General features: G+C 41.9%; 1 protein-coding gene across 3 annotated transcripts in view; it reads right to left on the bottom strand.

Annotated features, from left to right (window-relative positions):
- The window catches only part of KIF3A (kinesin family member 3A), a 42,191-nt gene that overhangs the window by 4,263 nt on the left and 23,897 nt on the right, over positions 1-14,031 (bottom strand). For 2 of the 3 annotated variants that reach the window (XM_065555921.1, XM_008171211.4), the window contains exons 10-16: positions 9,620-9,776; positions 8,325-8,505; positions 6,554-6,664; positions 5,272-5,397; positions 3,324-3,377; positions 1,909-1,977; positions 920-1,044 (exon numbers count right to left, since the gene is read on the bottom strand). In XM_065555921.1, coding sequence (XP_065411993.1) covers positions 920-1,044; positions 1,909-1,977; positions 3,324-3,377; positions 5,272-5,397; positions 6,554-6,664; positions 8,325-8,505; positions 9,620-9,776 — 823 coding nt within the window. Of the gene's footprint in view, positions 1-919; positions 1,045-1,908; positions 1,978-3,323; positions 3,378-5,271; positions 5,398-6,553; positions 6,665-8,324; positions 8,506-9,619; positions 9,777-13,477; positions 13,487-14,031 lie in introns of all 3 variants that reach the window. The other variant, XM_024107822.3, reaches the window with a different exon arrangement.

Here is a 14,031-nt window from a genome sequence, read left to right as displayed (position 1 = left end):
AGGCTTGATTATGTGTCATTAAGAGTCAAATTTACACCGCTTTATGCCTCTTAACTTGGCCCCAAAAGTTAATGTTTCTTGCCAAAGCCAACTCTCCCATGATAAAACACTACATAGTGTGTGCAGTATGTTTTCTCTGTTGACTATAAATCTTCATGCAGTACAGTCAGTTAAAAAGTATACCTTAAAATCTGCAGTATGTGTAACTTGACTAACGATAATGTATTACATTTGCTGACGTGGTGTTACTTTCCCAATCTTAATGTTGGTGGGCTTTTTGTACAATTAACCCAAACTGGAACCAGAATTAAACTTAGCAACTCCCAAACCTTGACCCAGACTGAGTCTCTACCTCATATCACCTAAGGAATGTTCTATTCCTCTGTGTAGGCTTCAGTGATTTTAGCATTGTTGAGGCATGTATTCATGTGTGTCTTCCATTTAATTCCATTCTCCATTTTATTTAAATACCACCTCAGTACCCCCACAAATCTTATACCCCTTTTTATAGCTCTCTGCAGATATAAGACTATTTAGTTTGAAAAGTTAGTTTTTTAAATTTCAAAATTATTTTAAAAAGGGGGGAAAAAAAAGAAACTGTCAATTTTTGAAAAAATCACAACCAGCTCTAATAATTTGATATCTCGGCAACAGAAAATTGTCCTTAAATCAATAGAGTATGCTTTCCAAGTATTATGGATTTTGATCAGCATTCACTATAGTTCAATCACTTTCTATGTGGAATGCATTACAGCACTGCTGAAAGGGCCTGGGGTCCTGCTGTAATACATTCAAATTAAAGGGATGCCTAAATGCAGCCTACAGGACTGATCCCCCAAATAAACCTTTAGTTAGGACTTAAAATACTTCACATGGACGTTCCCAATCACATACAAAACCATTTCACAAGAACTCTCACCGTCTACTAGTTTTAGGCCTTGATCTTCCTTTTGAAGTCCTCGGCCTCTCTAACTTCATCAAAGACTGCCTCAGGCTTTCTTCCGTGTAAGCTAGATAAACATGGGAAAGGTCCACCTCGAAGGGCTAGGGAAAGAATACATAGAATCCATTTTACAACTGTGAGTATATGTTCTTCTAGAACACTTACCAAGAAGTGTGCTTCATCAAAACACCAAAGACTATAAAAATCAGAATTTGAAAGTTTTACAGCAGGAGATGCAGCACATATGGGTAGGGCCCTACCAAATTCATGGTCCATTTTGGTCAATTTCATGGTCAGAGGATTTTAAAAATTTTAAATTTCATGATTTCAGTTATGTACATCTGAAATTTCACAGTAATTGTAGGGGTTCTGACCGAAAAAAAAAGAGTTGTGGGGTGGTCGCAAGGTTATTGGCGGGGGGTGGGGTTGTGATACTGCTACCCTTATTTCTGCACTATTGCTGGCAGTGGCACGGTCTTCAGAGCTGGGTAGCTGGAGAGCGGTGGCTGCTGGCCGGGAGCCCAGCTCTGAAGGCAGAGCCGCTGCCAGCAGCAGCGCAGAAGTAAGGATGGCCTGGTAGGGTATGGTATTGCCACCCTTACTTCTGCGCAGCTGCTGGCAGGGTGCTGCCTTCAGAGCTCGGAGCCTCACCAACAGCCACTGCTCCTTGGCCGCCCAGCTCTGAAGGCAGTACAGAAATAAGGGTGGCAATACCACGAGCCCCTTGCAACTCCCTTTCAGGTCAGGAACCCCAATTTGGGCAACGCTAGTCACCTCCATGAAATCTGTATGGTAGAGGGTAAAAGCACACAAAAGACCAGATTTCATGGGGGGAGACTATATTTCATTGTCCTTGACGCGTTTTTCATGGCCGTGAATTTGGTAAGGCCCCACATATGGGTATTCATTGGCTTGTACACTATAGATCTATACAGTTTGATCCATATTTAAGAAGAGACACTTACATCTTTTTCCTTTTTATCTGGTACTGGGGTCTGTTTTCTCATGTTGTTCCCTGTATATGCAACACATTTCTTAAAGAAAGAAAGATCTGTTAGCAAAGTCAACTAGATTATAAGACTGATTTCACAATTGGGTAGGTTTATATTTCTTCCAGCCTTAGTTCAATTAATGTGGGAGTTTGTGAGATGAAAGACCCACTTCGCACCTTTTACCCATCATGATAGTTAAGATTATCTTGGATTAGAGCTGAGTGAAGAATTTTTTAAAAATCCATTCATTTCAAACCAATTTTTCTTTCTTTTTCTCACCAAAACAAAAAAAAAAATATTCAAAATTTTTTAATTTGGGTCAAATCAAAACATTTGACATTTTTTGTCTTGAAATGTGGATTCAAAACATTGTCAAAAAACAGTTCATTTTGACATTTCCAACATTTTTGTTGTCCAGTTTTTTTGTCAAATTCAATCCCAAATTCACAAATAATCTTAGTACCCTGAAAAATGTATTTTTCTATCTTTACTTTTTTTTTTCTGCTCAACTGCAGCTGGGATGTTCTTTATAGAAATGCCTGAAGCAGAACTTCCTAGGACTAGCGGCTAAATTGAGCATTTACAGCTCTAGAACTTTTACTCCCCTGGGCAGTTTGCCAGTCTAATGGACTTCCGGGCATGATGCAAGATAAATATATATATACACACACAAATATATATTTCTATAAGCTTTCAGATGATCCTTTCTGTTCCACAACATGGCTAGTAATATTATTGGTGACAGCTGCAATAGCTTTGATTAGCTCATGTCAATGAAACATCAAAATCCTCAAAAAAACCCCACCCCTGCCATAACATCTGGAATAAGTAACAAACCCATCACAGAGATCTTGCAGTCGTAGTCTTATTACAATTCCCTGCAAGTCCTAAATTTCCCTTGTTTAAGAGACGCTCTATTGTGATGATACAGTATGTTAACTGAAGTACCTCTGCCCTGTTAGAAAAGGTTTCAAGCAGTCTGCAGCCAAACAATAGTTGCCACAAAGGGGACAGCTCATCCCCTCACCTACTCCGTTTATTCTGACGAGGGGTGAACTTCAAATTGGAATTTGCAGTTTAATAGTATTAGGCAGAAAAAGGGTTGCATCCTGGTTTGCTTTAGGAATGCCAGAGAATTAGGAAAGCCAGAGAATTAACTGCAAGAGACACGAACGCTACATGTTTTAAAGTGTAAAAGTCAGGAAGTGAAGACATGAAGGTTATCAGAGTAACGCTGTCTCTCCGTTATGGCACAATCTAACTAGCCAATGAAAACTGTATAGCTAAGGTTGGCGAGTTAGCATGAGAACCCTCACTTTCATTTAATACCCCTTGAGAACCTTTGCATTGCACTAATGAAGCTACCTGCATCTATCAACTAAGCTTACCAACTGCCATTCTCCAATGTCTTCATTCCAGTGAACATAGTTTTCAATCATTTCCTTAGAAGAAATAAGAAAAATAATTATTTTAACTCTTCATACACTCTAAAAACATCTTCCATAAGGCACACCCAAGAGATCCTGGGCAAAGTGAATTTAACAACAGCATTAAAGCCCTGTTAAACATGGCTCCTCCTCAAGTCAATTTAATCAAGGCTAGTTCACTGATGTAGATGACCACACCATGTTAAAAAACCACACACACACACACACACACACACACACACACACTGAAGGCCATGGCCTATGAGGATAGGTCCACATTGCCATAAAAAAAAAATCTCTAACAGCAAGTCTCAGAGCCTAGGTCAATTGACTGGGGCTAAAAATTGCTGCGTAGATGTTTGGGTTCAGGCTGGAGCCCAGGCTATGAGACCCACCCTGCTTGTAGGGTTTCAGAGCCTGGGCTCCAGTTGAAGCCTGAACATCTACACTGCAATTTTTAGTCCCACAGCCCAAGCCTGAGTTAGCTGAACTGGGCCAGCCATGGCCATTCCGTGGATCTTTTATTGCAGTGTAGACATACCCTTACCCTGAATCCCCTGTTCCAGTGCATGTAGGAATACTCCGCACATGTACAGGTCTCCAGTTATGGTGATATCATTAAAATAGTTGTCCAGGTGTGATATTCATAAAAACAAAGGAAAAATGCTTTGTGTGTTTTGTACTGGGTGGTGTGAGGTATTTAAAATGTCAGATACAATGAATCTCAGGGATATCATATACTGGGGAGCCAAGAGAGCTCTACAAAGAAAGTGAAAGATGAAAGTTCTAGGTACTGTCAAGTTGTGTGGCTTTTAACATCAAATACTGCTGCTAACCCCATCTTCATCCAACTGTCCCTAGACCAAAACAGGTCCTGAAACATTCCATGAGCCATTCTGGCAAATGGATCAATTTTCATTAATATTCTTGTGGTGAACCGATAGCCCTGTTTTGGGGGATCTACACCACTTTTAACACTTTGCCTTTGGGTAGGCTACATAATCTGGCCTTGTGCCATGTAACTCCTACTCCCTTTTGATGGGAACTGTTCATCCTGAATCAATAATGCTCTTTATAGTAGGAGGTCCAACAGGAGATCTTCATTTCTGTGAAGAGCAGAGTGAAAGATGAATATTTAGGGGATGCGTTGGCAGAGTTTGGGCCTGTAATTCCCTGTTGGTGCAATCCACCAGCTATTTGTAACCACTGTTGTCCAAAATCTGCTTAGTCCCAGGGTGAAGCTGCCACAGTGGACAATTACAATTATATTTTCCTATTGTAGAGATGGCTTCAATTTTAGAAAACACTTCAGATCTTTTAGACAGAGGGTGATGAGGAAGTGGATCCTCCTCAGATAATCAAATAATTGCTTCACTTTATCAATATACTCAACCAGGCTTTTCAAAGCATTACATAAAGACTACAGGGAGAAAGGTGATTGTGAAGCCATTCCGCTTAGTGAACAATTGTAATGCTCACCAGAAACCTCCCTCTTGGTATTTTCAAAAGATTGATTCAGTCACATCTGGGGTCTCTGATTCTCATGGTTTTTGACAGTGATCTAAAACTAATATGGAAATGTGGCAGAGCTGCACCTGGTAGCATGTTCGTATAACTGCGTTGGTCTGAAACAAACCTAATAACCTTGATTTTACTTCTAATTACATTTTATTAGAGGTTTTCTGTGTTTTATAAATATTCCTTTACAAATATATACGTAAGTTAGAATCTTATGTGGCTCATTATTTTTTTGTGCGATGCTATTCAACACCTACTAGCTCTAACAAACTGGATACAGAGATGAGGTGTGCTGAGCCACTCCCACTACTGATGGGGACAGAAGGAATCAATGCGTGTCTCTAACATTACTAAAAACCCCAAATCCAAGACTAGGCTTCCTTTCCTTTACCTGGTAGTCCTGAGGAATGAAGTTATCTATGATGAGCATTTGAAGACGAAGCTCTCTGCTGAGCTGCCGAATATTCTCCAGCAATCCTTCAATCTCTCTCTGATGTTCCTGTTGCAGATCTGCCATCTATGGACAATAAAGCAAGCCATCAGGAAGCTAGAAGTAGTTCAAACATGAAAGCCTTTTAAAAAGTTGTTGCTCTTCATGGAAGGATGAAAGGCCATCTCCATTTAAATTCATAGGCAAAATGAATTCTTTTATTCTAAACTGTCACCAAGAATTGATAAATTAAACATACCAGCTCAGACTGGCACCTTTTGGCTACAAGACTTCTGCAAATCCCCGCTCTGCACTTGTTGGAAGGAACCAGGAGCACAGCAGTCTAGGTACATCCTGCTCAAGGAAGGGGGCCTGCACACCCTAAAGAAAATCCCATTATCCAACATATGCACCACAGGCAGCTGCAGGAAGCAGCTCTCGGCCTGAAGACCTCCTGCAGCATGGGCTACAGGCACCAGCCAATAGACATTCTGAGTTCCCACAGGTTGGCAGGAGAGGGAAAGAAGGTGGTAGCCAGGTGGCACATGATTAGGGGATCCTGGCCAGAGGGATAGGATAGGGTAAAAAAGCTACAGAAAGGAGAAAAATATGCTATGGAGATGAAAGGTCACAGGAGAGAAAGAGGAAAACAAACAAGAGTGAAATTTCAAGGCGCTACAACTAAGATAAATTATTAATCCCGTATTCTGTCAAGTTATTACATTACTTTGACAGAAAAGATAAAGACTATTCAAGTCAAGCAGGAGCAGGGGATTGTGCAGAGTGTGTCGGCAACTGATGATTTTATAACGTTTAGCGATAACTGGTTGTTTTATTAAAGCTCCAGCTCCCAGAGTCATATGAATGAGACCCTCCGCTTTAATTTCAAAGAAAAAAAATTCTCACCCTCGTTAGGGTGACCAGGTGTCTTGATTTCATAGGGACAGTCCTGATATTTGGGGCGGTGTCTTATATAGGTGTTTATTACCCCCTGCCCTGATTTTTCACACTTGCTGTCTGGTCACCATAGCCCTCATCGATTCAGAGAAAAGCTTGAAGGTGTAACCCCCCCAGAGGCTAAAATTACCAGTGTTCAGTTAGTTCTCTGAAAACATATCAACCAAGAGGTGCTTTATAAAGACACTGGCAAAGAACTTTTCCAAGGTTACACAGTGTAGGCCACAGTATTTCCAAAACAGACTTGTTTAGTTATATTTATAAACTAACTCTTTTGGACACGGACCTCTGATTTTGCAGCCATTAGCATTGTCCAGACTTTCTTCAGCTTCTTGGTCTTGCCCTGTGCCTCCTCCTGCAGGCTGGTGTACTTCTCCTCAATGTCCAGGCGCTCTTGCTGTTTGCAACATTTAAAAACAAAAGACAAAACACAATTTACTATTGTCAGAGAAGCATTTGGCTGTGGTATAACCAGAGGAGAAACTACTTGGCGTAAGTGAAGTGCCGGCTCTGCCTACACCGATCTGTCTCACACACACGCCCCACTTTTACTCGCTGCTATAAAGCTAGTCCTTGCACAGACTTCCGTACCAGAGCACTGCCTACCCATTTCAGGTGTCAGTCTCTAGGAATGCTGGCACCAGCTCCTGCATAGCTTCCATATCAAGTGGGCGCACAAGGCTGAGAGAGGCAGGGCCGGCTCTAGGCACTAGCACTCCAAGCATGTGCTTGGGGCGGCACTTTCCAAGGGGCGGCATTCTGGCCCTCTTTTTTTTTTCCCGCTTGGGGTGGCAAAAAGCCGGGAGCCAGCTCTGGCCAGAGCCCTGCCGCTGGAGAGCCAGAGCATCTTCCCCTGGAGCCGAGCCCGGGCTGCGGCGGCGAGAGGGGCTCCCGGAGTGTGTGAGGAGCTGGGGAGGGAGGGATGCGGGGCCCGAATGCAAAGAGGGGTCCTGCTGCCACCACCGCTGCTGCTCTGAGTCTCCCCAGGGCGGCGCGGCGTTTTCCCGCCCGAGTGGGCTGTGCAGGGCACCACCGGGCTGAGCAGGGGATGTGGATCCCGGCTCGCGCGCTGATAGGGCGAGTGGCTGGGCAGCCCGAGCTGCCAGGGAGCTGCCCCCTCCTGCCCCCGGACCCAGCCCGCCGCGCACCTCCCCCACCTCAGCTCCGCGCTGCTTTCCCTGGGCCCCCACAGTGCCAGGGGCGGGGAGAGACAGAGCCTGGCTCTGAGCGGGGCATACTGCCCCGCCGGGGGAACCCTGCGGCTTGGGCACCTGGAAGTCAGTGTCCATCCTCTCAGCTCTGCCTGCACGGGGCTGGGGAAGCAGCTGTCAGCGCCTGCCGCTCTCAGCCCTTGCACTCCCCATCCCGCTCACAGCCTCTTCACTTGTACCTCCCCACGTCGCTCCTTCGCCGAACCCCTTCCCCTTGTACTCTCCCTTCACCCGCATCTCTCCCCTTGAACCCTCCCCGAGCCCTCTCCTCCCACACCTCCCCCTTCTCCTGCACCTCTTCTCCTGCAACCCTCCTGATAACCCTCAAACCTTGTACCCGGAAAGGGATGGGGATCTAGTAAAGAGGGGTCAGGCAGAGGAGCGGGTGTGGGGGTGCTTGGGGGCTCTACACTGGCAGAGAAGCGGGGTGTGATGTACTCATGGAGGAGGGTGGAGGAGGAGAGGGGTAAGTCCCTATGCCTTCCATATGCATTTGGAGCACTAAAGATGATGTTGCGGGGGACGGGTGGGGGCGAGATTTATACTAAAGTGAAATAAAAATAGGAGACACGGTTTGATCCCCACTGCAAGTGTAAACGGGGTGAATGAGGAGGTCACTTTTGGGGGGGGGAAGCCCAGGGCTAGGGCGGCAGAGGGTGCGAGGGGAAGAGAGCCCAGGGCTGGGGTGGCAGGGGATGCAGGTGGGGAGTGGGGAGCAGCCAAAAAATTTTTTGCTTGGGGAGGCAAAAAACCTAGAGCCGGCCCTGGGGAGAGGCAATGGAAGGTGAGCACAATCAGTCCTGTCTGTTAAAATTATCAGCACTACAATAAGAAAGCTGATCAAACCTCTTTTTCCTCAAGCTCTTTGCGAAGCTGCTCGGCTCTTTTCCTTCGCTCTTCAAGCTCCATGTTAGATTCCTCTAGAAGTTTCTCCTGCTCCTCAGCTTTTGCCAGCAAGTCCACACCTCCCACAATCACCTTCTTCTCCAGAGCTGATAACTTCTCCAGCAGCGACTGGTGTTCCTGTCTGATATGAGAGAGAGACAAGGAGTGGAAGACCACGTATTCCAGGCTCTCTCTAGTGGTGGGGCCTGGCCTGAACAATGGGCCTGGCCTGTGGGCAGGAGGGGGCCTGAACTAGGGTGACCAGACAGCAAATGTGAAAAATCGGGACAGGGGGTGGGGGGTAATAGAAGCCTATATAAGAAAAAGACCCAAAAATCGGGACTGTCCCTATAAAATCGGGACATCTGGTCACCCTAGCCTGAACACTCATCTTACTTTTGAGATTGTAAGAATAAGAAAATACAACTCACTGGAAAGAGTTGCAGCTAAAGTCAAACAGGGTAGCTGACAGAGAACAGTCTCTCCTGCTGCAAATCCTCCCTTTCACTAGGGGCTGCTGGGGCACCAAGATCAGGGAGACTGTCTCCTCCTCTACTTTCAGTGCTCCCTCTGCTGGGGCCCAGGCAGCATGGAGACCCAGGAGGAGAGAGAATAAGCGGTGGCAGCAGCAGCTGATTACCTCAGGGCCTTGGTGGCAGGGAGAGGAGAAAATAATCACAAATGGAGGCCAAGGGAAGACAAGTGGGGATCATGGAGGCTTAACACGCAAGTCCATTACCTCTCCAGCCCTTGTCCCACCAGCCATGTGCCTCATCCACCTGCTTGCCTTATGCTCTGCCCCGAGGCCCTGTGAGAACTCACAGGTCACTTTCCAGCTCCAGCCTGGATCAGTCTTTCCACATCAAGATAAGTTCTGTGCCCAGAATCAAGCACTTCAATCTCATTAAACTGTATGGCAGTAAAGGCTGTTATGATGGTTCTTAGTATTTCAAATTTGGATGCTTTTTTTTTTTTTAAATCTCTCTCTATGGCTGGCTGAAATTTTGAAAAACAATTTTAAAAAATGCAGTTTTGTTTTTTTTTAAATTGGATTTTCTGACCGGCTCTAATCTACACAGGAAACATTTGCTTTAATGGCAGGACGTGAGAGCATTCATTTTGTGCATCACTGATTTAATCAATCAATTCATTTTAATTTCCACCAATCACACATCCCCAATTAGATCGGATTACTGAATTGTAAAAAAAAAAAAAAAAAAAAAAAAAAAAAAATGTTCTTATGATGAAATACTAACTGGGCTTTGAGCAGATCTTTCTCTCTCTTCTCCAGTTCAGCCCTGGCTTTGTTTCTCTCTTCCTCTTCCATGTCAAGCTTGGTTTCAAGTGCTTTTCTCTCTTCGTCAATCTTGGCTTGCATCTCTACCATTTTATCTGGGGAAACTTTCTTCTTGCCTTTGAAAAGATTCAGATTAAGTATGAATTATTTGAGGGCAAAAATAAAACTGTCTTATTACAGTGAAGATTTCTATCTTGTCATCAGATTTCAAATTAACAGTGATTTTCAACAAAAGTTAAATAAAAAGATTTCAATGGCAATATATAGTTCTGCTGTATCTCTGCAGCTACTGGAGTTTATAATAGTACTATTCAGTGTTAATGGATATTTAATAGATGCTGGTGATGCTTCCCAATTCTGTCAGGAAACCAGCTTGATTCACATCACTGTCCAACACAGGCAACTTTTATACCAAAGGTTTTAGTGTAGCTTTGTTATTAAGACCATGACTTCAACAAAGCCATGCAGTGGCACTTTGGAAATTGGGCAAGAAGAAAAATAGTAATTGACTTATATGAAGAGTTATGTGCACACTAGACTAGTTCCATCTTGGAGATATAGTGACATTTACAAGCCACTCAAGCTCTGTTTTTGCTATTTATTGCCGCTGGACACAAAGAAATATTATGCTAATGTTAGTGTATAGTTCTAAAATCAAATGTAAAAAAAGAATAAAATCCTTGTGAAAGACTGCCATCTTAAAAAGAGCCAGAAGTTTGAAACCTAAATTTCTTTAAAGGGATAATGAAAAGTTAGTCTGCACAGTTCAATCCAGAGTTTATTTTTTAAGCAAACTTTAGCATCTAATTATAAAGAGAAGTGATTACACTTTAATGTTTCTTTTTGTAGTCTGTTAGAAGAGTTGAGTTCTAAAGCCAAGTTCAAAATTCTACTTTCCAAAAATTTACACAAAGAAATTTTCTCCAAGGTACCCTTCTGTATTGCATTCCCTATGGAGTGTCACTGCGAAAGTTAGCAGTAAGATCTTATAAGACTCTATTGTCCACAGTGAAGAACTACAATGTGCAGAGAAATGCAGAAGAGCCCTATTAGATAACAGCAGATAAGGGATGGACAACAGCTTATGGACTCAGATTGCCTTTGTAGCAGTGTCTATTCAGAGATTCTGGGGTGGTGGGATTTGTGATGGTCTATAAGGTAGTACTTTCAAGATTTGGCCACTGGTAAAAAATAAAAACCAAACCAATTTTTTACACCTACACCTCTGTGATTACGATGGAGGTAACTTGAGCAGCTAACTGGTATTCAGCCTGAGTTCCGTAACCCTAAAAGGTCATCTGCAAATAATTCAGAATTCTAGAAGGAGGAGAATGGCTCCTATAAATCATCCTCCAAATCTCAGAAATCAACGTTAGTTGAAAAATAACTTTGGATTGCAAAGATCTTAATTCCAATAGTGCACAATATATCAATGCATGTGAACATGAACAGGTTTCAGATTAATTGCACGAGTGGTGGCAGAGAGGATAGCAAGATACCAAGCTAATTTAGATTTCTAGAACGTTTATTGTGTGGAAAATACCATTTACCTTGTTTTGATCTTTCCCAGCCACATTCTAACAAAATCTAGACCAAAAAAACCTAACTTAAATGTATGAAAATCCAATAGCAACAATTTACCACCACTGCAGGGGGGAAAAAAAACCAAGAAAAAACCCCATAAAATACCCTGCCAAACATTATTGTTCAGTAAAAGGCTGTCCTCTGCGCGCGCGCACACACAACTTTCGTAAAGACACTGAAACGTCACCTTATTTATTTTTAAATTAGGGCTGTCAAGCGATTAAAAAAATGAATCTGTTAAACAATAATAGAATACCATTTATTTAAATATTTTTGGATGTTTTCTACATTTTCAAATATATTGATTTCAATTACACAGAATAAAAAGTGTACAGTGCTCACTTTATATTTATTTTTGATTACAAGTATTTGCACTGTAAAAAAACAAAATAAATAGTATTTTTCAATTCATCCAATACAAGTACTGTAGTGCAATCTCTATCATGAAAGTTGAAGTTATGAATGTAGAAATATGTACATAAAACTGCATTCGAAAATAAAAGAATGTAAAATTTTAGACCTGCAAGTCGACTCGGTCCTACTTCTTATTTAGCCAGTCGCTAAGACAAAGAAGTTTGTTTACATTTGCAGGAGATAATGCTGCCCGCTTCTTGTTTACAATATCACCTGAAAGTAAGAACAGACATTTGCATGGCACTGTTGTAGCTGGCGCCGCGAGGTAATTACGTGCTAGATACGCTAAAGATTCGTATGTCCCTTCATGCTTCAATCACCATTCCACTGGACATACGTCCATGCTGAGGACGGGTTCTGCTCAATACCAATCCAAAGCAGTGCAGACCAATGCATGTTCATTTTCATCATCCGAGTCAGATCTCACCAGCAGAAGGTTGATTTTCTTTTTTGGTGGTTCTCTAGTTTCCGCATCGGAGTGTTGCTCTTTTAAGACTTCTGAAAGCATGCTCCACACCTTGTCCCTCTAAGATTTTGGAAAGCACTTCAGATTCTTAAACCTTGGGTCGGTTAGAAATCTCACATTGGTACCTTCTTTGCATTTTGTGAAATCTACAGTGAAAGTGTTCTTAAAATGAACATGTGCTGGGTCATCATCCAAGACGGCTATAACATGAAATACATGGCAGAATGTGGGTAAAACAGAGCAGAGGACATACAATTCTCCCCCAAGGAGTTCCGTCACAAATTTAATTAACACTTTTTTTTTTTAAACAAGCGTCATCAGCATGGAACCATGTCCTCTGGAATGGTGGCCGAAGCATGAAGGGCCATACGATTGCTTAGCATATCTGGCACGTAAATACCTTGCAACGCCAGCTACAAAAGTGCCTTGCAAATGCCTATTCTCACTTTCTGGTGAAGAAAGAAAGAAGAGGGCAGCATTATCGCTTGTAAATGTAAGCAAACTTGTCTTAACGATTGGCTGAACAAGTAGGACTGAGAGGACTTGTAGGCTCTGAAGTTTTACACTGTTTCGTTTTTGAGTGCAGTTATGTAACAAAAAAAAAATCTACATTTGTAAGTTGCACTTTCACGACAGAGATTGCATTACAGTATTTGTATGAGGTGAACTGAAAAATACAATCTCTTTTATCATTTTTACAGTGCAAATATTTGTAATCCAAAAATAATATACACTTTGATTTCAATTACAACAAGAATACAATGTATTTGAAAATGTAGAAAAACATCCAAAATATTTAATAAATTTCAATTGGTACTCTATTGTTTAACAGTGCAATTAAAACTGCGATTAATTTTTTTAATCACGATTAATTTTTTTGAGTTAATCGCGTGAGTTAACTGCAATTAATCAACAGCCCTATTTTAAATATACACACACACCAGAAATGGGGGGGGGGGGAATTATGTAGGTATCTGGGTGTAGTATATAATTTCGTGGCAGGATATGTGACAGTAATTCAGGAATACGACAATTAAAATAATTTGGTTTAGATTCCATTTGCTTCTCCTGTTGGCCAGATGGTAAGAAGCAGTAACATGTAGGTTCACAGCCCCAGTATTTTGGTTGACCAAGCTTTGGGCAATATGCTTTAGAAGTTTGAGCTTTCTGTGAAATTCTATATAGAGAAATCTTTAAGCAAAAAGGTCAGGGACAGGTGCATGAAGGATCCTTACCTGTCAAAACACATTCTTAGGTCTTCTCAATTTTAAAGAGTGAAAGTTAGATTGAGCAGCAAGACCCTTTACAAGCTCTGTATCTGTACTATATCAATCACAAATCAATCACACCAACCTGCTTGATCTTGCATTAAGAGGAAGTAGTAAGCAAATCGCAGATAGGCAGCATATGCATAAAAAAGGGAGGAAAAAGAAAAACATTACTGCTTGATTGTTTTGTGATAAAGATCATCAGTATCAGTAAAAGGATTAATGTAAATCTGCATCTACAGACAGAAAAAAAATCAGCAGAATAATCATTGAGAAATAAGAAGCCATTAAAGCAAATATTTGCGTTATGATTTTATGGTTGGCCAGAGTACATTTTCTGAACCAAAGGATATATTTTTTGAGTATTCAGATTAATCTTCAACCCATTCTGGCATTCTCCTATTCAGTTCAATATAATGCAGATTCTATATATGACATTACGAGCCTGCCGCAAAGATCATGCCCTAAGAAACATCCAAGAGGGCATCTACCACCCTAATGTAAGACAGAGTTATGTTTTCAAGGTAGCCAATTTTTTTTACATTACCTGTAAAACCTTAGCACACAGAAAGAAAGCTTGCTTTGCATTTTAGCGAGATTTCCAAGTCAATTATTTGTTTTATATGACCAACTGCACAT

This window comes from Chrysemys picta, chromosome 8 (genome assembly GCF_011386835.1).
Source record: "Chrysemys picta bellii isolate R12L10 chromosome 8, ASM1138683v2, whole genome shotgun sequence".
Classification (NCBI taxonomy): Eukaryota; Metazoa; Chordata; order Testudines; family Emydidae; genus Chrysemys; species Chrysemys picta.
This window is presented reverse-complemented; position numbering and strand designations above follow the sequence as displayed.